Source organism: Nerophis ophidion, linkage group LG10 (genome assembly GCF_033978795.1).
Source record: "Nerophis ophidion isolate RoL-2023_Sa linkage group LG10, RoL_Noph_v1.0, whole genome shotgun sequence".
NCBI lineage: Eukaryota > Metazoa > Chordata > Actinopteri > Syngnathiformes > Syngnathidae > Nerophis > Nerophis ophidion.
Window position 1 is genome coordinate 16,167,236 of NC_084620.1, and position 9,674 is coordinate 16,176,909.

Consider the following 9,674-nt stretch of genomic DNA (forward strand, 5'->3'; position numbering starts at 1 on the left):
TCTGGGGGTTTACTGATAGGCTGTCCAAATCCGCGAAAGAGAGTCCTTAAAATGTGGCCGACAAAGGTCTCCTACTTCGCCATTGAATATGATTGTACATCCAGACCAACCTTGGTGGTACCACATCTCCCAAAATGCTTTGCGCAATTCTATCCAGCTTTGGAAATAAATATCAGCATTTGTGAAAGCTTGGATGAGCCTAAGTATTTATTTTATATTTTATGTACGGAGACTCAGGAAGTAAAGCTTTAATTATTTTACTGTGAATTATTAAATGTGGCGAGGTTTATAGATAGATAGTACTTTACTGATTCCTTCAGGAGAGTTCCCTCAGGATTATGAAAATTCATAACCATTTATAATGTGAACATAAATGGAACAAGATTAAGTATTTTTAGTGGTCATGTTTTACAAAACTTTTATGAATGTTTGCATGTTGTTACTTGTTTCTTTCTTTAGAACAATTTTGGAGGAAATGGCCTCACAAGCACAAACAAAAATAGTATGTTTGGGTTTGGATGATTATTTGTAAAAAAAAAAAATTATGTTTTCAACATGTAAATCATTAAATATTGTAACTACCACTGTTGATGCGTTTCTTCATCTGCTGCCTTCATTGAAAAGATTCAGGAATATTGAGAATATTCTGCATTACAATTGATTTATTCCACTTAATATTTAAATTGAAAACGTATTACATAGATTAACGAGACTTAAATTTAATATATCAGGTTTACTTCCAAAGTGGGGATACATCTCCCAACGAGAGCCTCTCTCATATCTCTCCTGTAAAACCTATATGAAAAATATACCTTTGGCTCTATAGTTTTCCTTTTGTTTGTTCACTTCTGTTTTCTTTTCGCTCTTTGACAGTCCTGATGGCAGATATCTTCCCATTCTGACATCAAGATAAAGATGAGATTGTGATACAAGCATGACCTGTGTAGTATAAGCACAATGAATGTAGTATTAGAACCAGCCCGCAGGCCAGAGCCGCCTGCTGCTGTTTTGCACGCACCAATACTCCATCAGTGTTGGTGCTAGGAATTTTCAAAATGGGGTACCAGGGACCCCATTAAGTCATAAAAATGGGGTACTATTTTTTTGTACCCTTTTTGAAAACAAACCCCAAAAGGGACAAGACATAGAAAATGGATGGATGGATGGATGATAAATGTATGCATTATCCTGTTGTATCTCACATTCTATGTTGTGTTTTGGGAAAAGGTTGTCATAGACGTTACTTAATTCATAAAAAAAAATGATAAAAAAGAAAACAAATGTTTATGTATTTGTAAATGTATTCAGTTATAAACATTCATTCACTTTCTTCTTTCCTTCATGGATCTAAACTTTACCACTGCCAGTATTTTTTTTTTCTATCTTTTTACTGTAATATTTTCAAAATGTGTTTGTTCTATTTTTGGCTAAAATAAGACAAAGAAAACAATCTAAAGTTTTTTTTATTTTTTTATTTTTAATGCGTGTGCACAGATTTTTCTCCATGCGGCCCCTGAGCTAGAATGAGTTTGACACCATCTTTTCTTACCTGTTTGTACCTATTTTTGTCAATTTAGTATCCCCTAAAAATGTTGATTTAAATAATTTTGAAAATTTGACATCAAACAATGGAGGCATGGCGGAGATATTTAAAAAAAAAAAAAAAAAAAAAAAACTATCTTTCCTGATTCCAATCTTGTTCCAAATGAGCCGTTTGGAATTTAGGACTTTAGTGACATATAGTGCATCGAAAAGTACCGGTAGTCAAAGCACTTTACTTTTTCCACATTTGTTATGTTACAGCCTTATTCCTAAGTGGAATGCATTCATTTTAGTCTTCAAAATTCTACACACAAAACCCCATAATGACAATCTGAAAAAAATATTTCAAAGCTTTGTGCAAATGTATTGAAATAAAAAACAAATACGTCTTAAGTATTTACACAGCCTTTGCTCAATACTTTGTTGATCCACATTTGGCAGCAATTACAGCCTCAAGTCTTTTTGACTATGATGCCACAAGCTTGGCACACCTATCTTAGGGTGGTTTCACCCATTCTTCTTTGCAGCCCCTCTCAAGCTCCATCAGGTTGGCTGGGAAGGGTCGGTGCACAGCCATTTTCAGATTCCTCATAACTATCCAGTCTCTGAAGTCTACGAACAAGTCCTTCGACTTCATTCTTGGTTTGTGCTCAGCCATGCACAGTCATGTGTGGGACTTTACAGGTGTGTGCCTTTCTAAATCATGTCCAACCAACTGAATTTAGCACGGATGGACTCTAATTAAGCTGTAGGAACATCTGAAGGATGATCAGTTGAAACAGGATGCACCTTAGCTCACTTTTGAGATTCATGGCAAAGGCTCTGAATACATTTGATAAGTGAGTATTTTATTTTCAATAAATTTGCAAAAGTATATATATTAAAAAAAAAATGTTTTCGCATTGTCATTGTGGTGTTGTGTGTAGAATTTTGAGGACGCAAATTAATTTATATAATTATTACAGTAATACTGTAACCGGGGCAGGAATTTCACAGTGACTGTGACCCTTACTGACCCTCTGTTTGGCCGTGTCCCCCTGGAAAAATTATATGCTCCTTGGTCACATTGGCCGTGATGCTCTGACGGAGGAACACGTTTATTTTCCTCTGCGCAATTTTCATGTCATTCCGGCTTCTTAGACCAGTGGTGGTTTTATATTGTAACACTGTGCTATACAACACAAAGCATCACCAAGCCAAGCCAGTTAAATCCAACGCACGCAGCAGCCTCATTGATTTCCACTGAATGTGCAACGGCATTTTTTGCGTTTTTATTCAAGTCAATGTGTCAGTTAAACTGCCTGCAGAACGTCACCAATGTGCTGTTGACCAGCTCCAAATATATGCAGACATCACAACAAATGTGTTCACTTACATAAAATCTGCTTTTGTTGGACAGGAAGTCACGCACAAACACAAAATAATTTTTTTGTAAAATACTCAATGTTCAAGGGTGATTGTATTTTACCCTTTGAAACGTCATAATGGGTAGGGACGGACATGAAATCAACTTGTGAAAGGATTTTAGACATAATTTCATCTTGTTGACACAAATGGATGAGGACAAGCTGATTCTGGAGGTCCAAAATTAAATAATAATATACAGGTATATACCGAGCAGCAATATGAGGATATTTTGTCAAATACCAGCTGATACAGGGACCAGGTGTGGTGACACGCTCGCCAGGGATGATGTTACTGTTGTGTCGTTGCTTGTTGCAAAAATTAAAGTTGTTTATCAAGACAAACTGTCGTTGGTGTTGCTGTTCTGCACTTGGTATTAATGGCAGGACAGTGTTTATTTGCTTTTGCTCTTATGGAATGACAGAATATACTGTATGTGGCTTGCTTTATTACAACTTCCCTTATCACATGTTTACGTGCGGATTCGCAAGATCTTTTAAGTGTCCGTGCTGTTTTGTTGCAAGACGGAGCCGCAAAAGAACGGCGGTGTTGATCACTGGACTGGAAATCCAGTGATCAGAAGAACGTGACCGACATGCACTTGAAAAAATGACGGGTTGTACAGCAGGTGACACAGACTTGAAACTGGATGATCCTCTCTTGTGAAAGGCACAGGTACATGCGCTCCGTGTCCTTAAGGTAGAAGGCACACTTGTGAAGTTGGGAGACGGGGTCGTCCGCGTCGTCCAGTCCAGATGTGCGAACATCTCCGACTCCTCAAAGACTTAGATTTAGACTTAGAAAAACTTTAATGATCCACAAGGGAAATTGTTCAACACAGGAGCTCAGTCACAATGATGGAAAGTGTAAGGATGGAAAGGACAATGCAGGTATAAATAGACTAGATATAGCAATTTAAAATATCACATACCTGCGAATATATACAATATATACTTAATATGTGTACAGTATATTATATATACAGATATAATATGTCTATAACATATATACACAGCCCAGTGAACTCAATGAAAAAGTTGAATGAGCTAAGCTAAAGTAAGAGAGTTTGGTACATTTGTGAAAGCATAACTCAACAATAAACTCGACATATAAGTGTGGCCCGCGATACATCACACGTTTGACAAAAAGATTGGCCTGCGGTGTGTTTGTGCCTAAAGTTAATTTCCCTGTGGTTTGACTTGGAGAAATATCGCTGCACTCTTGTGGGTAATGATAGAATCGATGACCCAATCCAAACAACTTTCCCAACTCATGGTGTAAATTAAATCGAACCAAGAAAGTCAACACTCGGTCACACTTAACACACCTCCTACTCATTGAACTTTGTGGACAATATAACACACGTACAGTGTGTGTATATATACATATTACACATAAATAAATTCATTACAATGCATGAAGGGTCCATCCATCCATCCATCATCTTCTGCTTATCCGAGGTCGGGTCGCGGGGGCAGCAGCCTAAGCAGGGAAGCCCAGACTTCCCTATCTCCAGCCACTTCGTCTAGCTCTTCCCGGGGGATCCCGAGGCGTTCCCAGGCCAGCCGGGAGACATAGTCTTCCCAACGTGTCCTGGGTCTTCCCCGTGGCCTCCTACCAGCTGGACGTGGTTCTCGCCCGGAAAAGGGTGGAGTGCCATCTCCGGGTTGGGGAGGAGACCCTGCCCCAAGTGGAGGAGTTCAAGTACCTAGGAGTCTTGTTCACGAGTGGGGGAAGAGTGGATCGTGAGATCGACAGGCGGATCGGTGCGGCGTCTTCAGTAATGCGGACGTTGTATCGATCCGTTGTGGTGAAGAAGGAGCTGAGCCGGAAGGCAAAGCTCTCAATTTACCGGTCGATCTACGTTCCCATCCTCACCTATGGTCATGAGCTTTGGGTCATGACCGAAAGGATAAGATCACGGGTACAAGCGGCCGAAATGAGTTTCCTCCGCCGGGTGGCGGGTCTCTCCCTTAGAGATAGGGTGAGAAGCTCTGCCATCCGGGAGGAGCTCAAAGTAAAGCCGCTGCTCCTCCACATCGAGAGGAGCCAGATGAAGTGGTTCGGGCATCTGGTCAGGATGCCACCCGAACGCCTCCCTAGGGATGCATGAAGGGTGATATATGCAAAACACTCTCTCGGCACTTATCCATGTTTGGTGCATTGTAGTTGCTTAATATTTGTGATTGTTTGCAAAACTTTAAGGAGGTTGTCAGGGAAGTGAACAAGGTAGAAATCAAACTTTCACATACTCTTAATATTAAATTTTTTATTGTTTATACTTCATGCTGCGTTGTCGTTAGGATTTGGCACGGGAAGTGGTTAAGTTATGTGTTGTTCAGTCTGTTATGGCTTGCTTTAATCAATGCAAATCGAAGTGTTGTTTTTTGGTACAAAAAGAGTGTTACGTCACAATCAACGCTGTGCTGTGCGGAAAAAAAGGGTTGCAATTTGTGTATTCATGTGCAAGTGAGTGTGTGTGCGTATTGGCGATTACCCTAAAAAATATGGCTTTACCTCAGTTTGTACTATATTTTTACGTTTGGCAAAACTCCCTCCTCAATTTGATATGTGTAAAAACGTGTGTAAACGTGATCACAGATAACTCCGAGACTGCACACACAGTTGTAATAAATACTGTAATAAAAAAATGAAATTAGTGCAGGGATTTCAATATGAAATTATTTAGATGGTTATTTAATGACTTTACACATATATTTAATATCTATATAAATAGATTTACCATATTTTTAGGAGTTTAAGTCGCTTTGATTGATTGATACTTTTATTAGTAGATTGCACAGTTCAGTACATATTCCGTACAATTGACCACTAAATGGTAACACCCGAATAAGTTTTTCAACTTGTTTAAGTCGGGGTCCACGTTAATCAATTCATGGACTTATACGCTCCGGAGTATAAGTCGCACCTACCGAAAATGCATAATGAAGAAGGGTAAAAACATATACAAATCGCACTGGAGTATAAGTCGCATTTTTGGGGAAAATGTATTTGATAAAATCCAACACCAAGAATAGACATTTGAAAGGCAATTAAGAAAAAAAAATAGTGAACAACAGGCTAAATAAGTGTACGTTATGTGACGCATAAATAACCAACTGAGAACGTGCCCGGTATGTTGACGTAACATATTATGGTAAGAGTCATTCAAATAACTATAACATAGAAAATGCTATAAGTTTACCAAACAATCTGTCACTCCTAATCGCTAAATCCCATGAAATCTTATACGTCTAGTCTCTTACATGAATGAGCTAAATAATATTATTTAATATTTTACGGTAATGTGTCAATTTCACACATAAGTTGCTCCTGAGTATAGGTGGCACCCCTGGCCAAACTAGGAAAAAAACTGCAATTTATAGCCCGAAAAATACGGTACTTCAGAACTGTATCAATATATATGTCATGATGTAACTAAAATGTGTCACTCCTTCTTTACAGTGTGCATTGCATCAGGCACCAAGGTGGCGCTGTTCAACCGGCTGCGGTCCCAAACGGTCAGCACACGCTATCTCCACGTCGAGGGGGGCAATTTCCACGCCAGCTCCCAACAGTGGGGGGCCTTCTACATCCACCTGTGTAAGTCAGTCAGGTGTTTGCTTTATGGTCTGTAGGTGAGATGTTCTTTATATGTGCAATACAGCTAAACAGAGCATATTTACCTGTCTAATTATTTATTCATTAGTGAGTAATTAGTGGCTTTGAGTCTCACTGTGTGGTGGGTTGTAGTGGATGATGAAGAATCTGAGGGGGAGGAGTTCACTGTGAGAGACGGTTACATCCACTACGGACAGACGGTCAAGCTGGTTTGTTCAGTCACCGGCATGGCGCTGCCCAGACTGGTAAGAAAAAAAGCCACCACGCCTTTCCGGTCCCCCTTTCAGCGCTTTAACTGCCTCGTGTTTGCCTCTGCCAGGTCATCCGTAAGGTGGACAAACAGACAGCCCTGCTGGACGCGGACGACCCCGTCTCCCAACTCCACAAGTGTGCCTTCTACCTGAAGGACACGGAGCGCATGTACCTGTGCCTTTCACAAGAGAGGATCATCCAGTTTCAAGTCTGTGTCTCCTGCCGTACAACCCGTCATTTTTTCAAGTGCATGTCAGTCACGTTCTTCTGCTTCCTGTCTGCCTCCAGGCCACTCCATGCCCAAAGGAACCAAACAAGGAAATGATCAACGACGGCGCTTCCTGGACAATCATCAGCACGGACAAGGCCGAGTACACCTTCTACGAGGGCATGGGCCCCGTCCAATCGCCTGTCACTCCTGTGCCTGTAGTGGAGAGCTTACAGGTTCAAACACACCTTTTTTGTTTCTGTAAATTCTGTAAACATTGGCATACAAACGTGGGTCTGCGTGTGTGCGTGTGCGTGTGTGTGTGTGTGTGTGTGTGTGTGTGTGTGTGTGTGTGTGTGTGTGTGTGTGTGTGTGTGTGTGTGTGTGTGTGTGTGTGTGTGTGTGTGTGTGTGTGTGTGTGTGCGTGCGTGCGTGCGTGCGTGCGTGCGTGCGTGCGTGCGTGCGTGCGTATGTGTTTGCTTGTGTGTGTGTGTGTGTGAGGGGCTTGTGTAAAATTTTTATATATTTTTTCTGTCTATTCAAATATGTAAGCTATAAAAAAGACATCTTAAATATGTTAAACTTTTTATAGCCGTAAAAGTTAGATAATAAGGTTGCTTGAACTAAATCAAATATGTTTAAGTAACTGTATAAATTATTAACACATTACCATGAATTGTTTAATAATATTATTTATCTCATTCGCGGAAGAGACGAAGAAAATGTCAGCAATCGTCACACACACGTCAACCAATAAGAATTTAGCGGGGGAAGGGTCATGGCAGAAGTGCATTGTGGGTAATGGGATGCTAACTGCTATATGCTATATGCCATTGCTAAAAACTGAGAAGGGCTGAACAAAAATTGCACCGAAAAGGAAATCATGTACTGCAGATTACAAGCTGGACGTAGTGAAATATGCAGCAGAAAACGACAAGAGGAAGCGGCACATAACTTTGGAGTTGGCAGAGTTGTTTAGAAGCTACATCGAGGAAGAAGATTTCATCGAATTTATCGATTAGGAGTGACAGATTGTTTGGTAAACGTATAGCATGTTCTATATGTTATAGTTATTTGAATGAGTCTTACCATAACATGTTACGTTAACATACCAGGCACCTTCTCAGGTGGTTATTTATGCGTCATATAACGTACACTTATTCAGCCTGTTCTTCACTATTCTTTATTTATTTTACATTGCCTTTCAAATGTCTATTCTTGGTGTTGGACTTTATCAAATCAATTTCCCCCAAAAATGCGACTTATATTCCAGTGCGACGTATACATGTTTTTTTCCTTCTTTATTATGCATTTTCAGCCGGGGCGACTTATAATCCTAGAAATACAGTATATGTTCTCACGCAGTTGCTTTTAGTTGCGGGCATTACACTGCAAGCGTTTTCCACTCTTTCAAGTCTGTCCTTCTCACGGAGACATAAAAACATGCGCACCTTCTTACATATGTCACGTGTGCGACGTCACACGCCTTCCATGAGAAGAGAGGTAGCGACATGGGTAACATTAGCTGTGAGGCTAGCAGAGTGGCACGGGTGGTAATATGAGCAAAAGAAGGTGCCAATCTGTTAACAAATAAAGAAAAAATTAATTCCGAAGAAAAACAGCATGGGGTCCAACGTCTGGCGGTGGTTTGGTTTGGTTTCAAGTCGAAAAAATTATGCGGCAAAAGCATTGCTACAAAAAGTAGCAGCATTGCTATTTGATTACCTATTATGCAGCTCATTTTTATTTGACAAGTATTGAAATATATTGTGTGACATCATGCACTTTATTTGTTTTTAACTATTGTAGTGGCGTTCTGTACAAAAAGTGTTTAGTGTTGTATTGATGTGTCATCTTAGTCATGCACATCATGCACAAAAGTGCACTCATAGCTTGTTTTAAAACGTCTCTGACAATCTTGCACTTTCTATTTTGAAATGACATGAATGTTTTTGCCACTGCTTAATACCTGTTTTGATCAATTGACTTAGTTGTGATTTCCCTCTCTGCATGAAAGTTTAAAATGAGCATATATTAATGTTTTAATGTAGACACATAGAATCATCTTACTGCTGTGATTATATGCATCAAGTGTTCATTCAAGGCTAAGGCAAAATATCGCAATACATATCGTGTATTGTGATATGGCCCAAAAATATTGAGATATTAATAAATGGCCATATCGCCCAGCCCCACACACACATACACACACACACACATTCTAATGTTGCTCAACAGTTCATATTCATGTTTGTGTGAGAAATTAATTGAATAAAACCTTTCTTGTAGTAAAATGCTTAGGGAAACCTTAAACAAATCTGTCTTATACCGCTGCTGCTCACTGCTCCCCTCACCTCTCAGGGGGTGATCAAGGGTGATGGGTCAAATGCAGGGAATAATTTCGCCACACCTAGTGTGTGTGTGACAATCATTGGTACTTTATCTTTACCATGTTGATGTGTGCAGCTCAACGGCGGCGGGGACGTCGCCATGCTGGAGCTGACGGGACAGAACTTCACTCCAAATTTGCGGGTCTGGTTCGGCGACGTCGAGGCGGAGACCATGTATAGGTGTGCTCAGCTGCCGTCTTGTGACCACGTGATTGTTTCCCTCATAAAAGGCCGCCCTGACTATTGTGTGTCCTCAG

The 9,674-nt window shown here is 40.2% G+C and overlaps 1 protein-coding gene across 4 annotated transcripts in view; it reads left to right on the forward strand.

Moving 5' to 3' along the window:
* Positions 1 to 9,674, forward strand: part of rbpjb (recombination signal binding protein for immunoglobulin kappa J region b) — an 89,408-nt gene that overhangs the window by 77,125 nt on the left and 2,609 nt on the right. For all 4 annotated transcript variants that reach the window (XM_061912656.1, XM_061912658.1, XM_061912657.1 and 1 more), the window contains 5 exons: positions 6,412 to 6,549; positions 6,700 to 6,812; positions 6,887 to 7,027; positions 7,108 to 7,263; positions 9,494 to 9,597. In XM_061912656.1, coding sequence (XP_061768640.1) covers positions 6,412 to 6,549; positions 6,700 to 6,812; positions 6,887 to 7,027; positions 7,108 to 7,263; positions 9,494 to 9,597 — 652 coding nt within the window. The remainder of the gene's footprint in view (positions 1 to 6,411; positions 6,550 to 6,699; positions 6,813 to 6,886; positions 7,028 to 7,107; positions 7,264 to 9,493; positions 9,598 to 9,674) is intronic.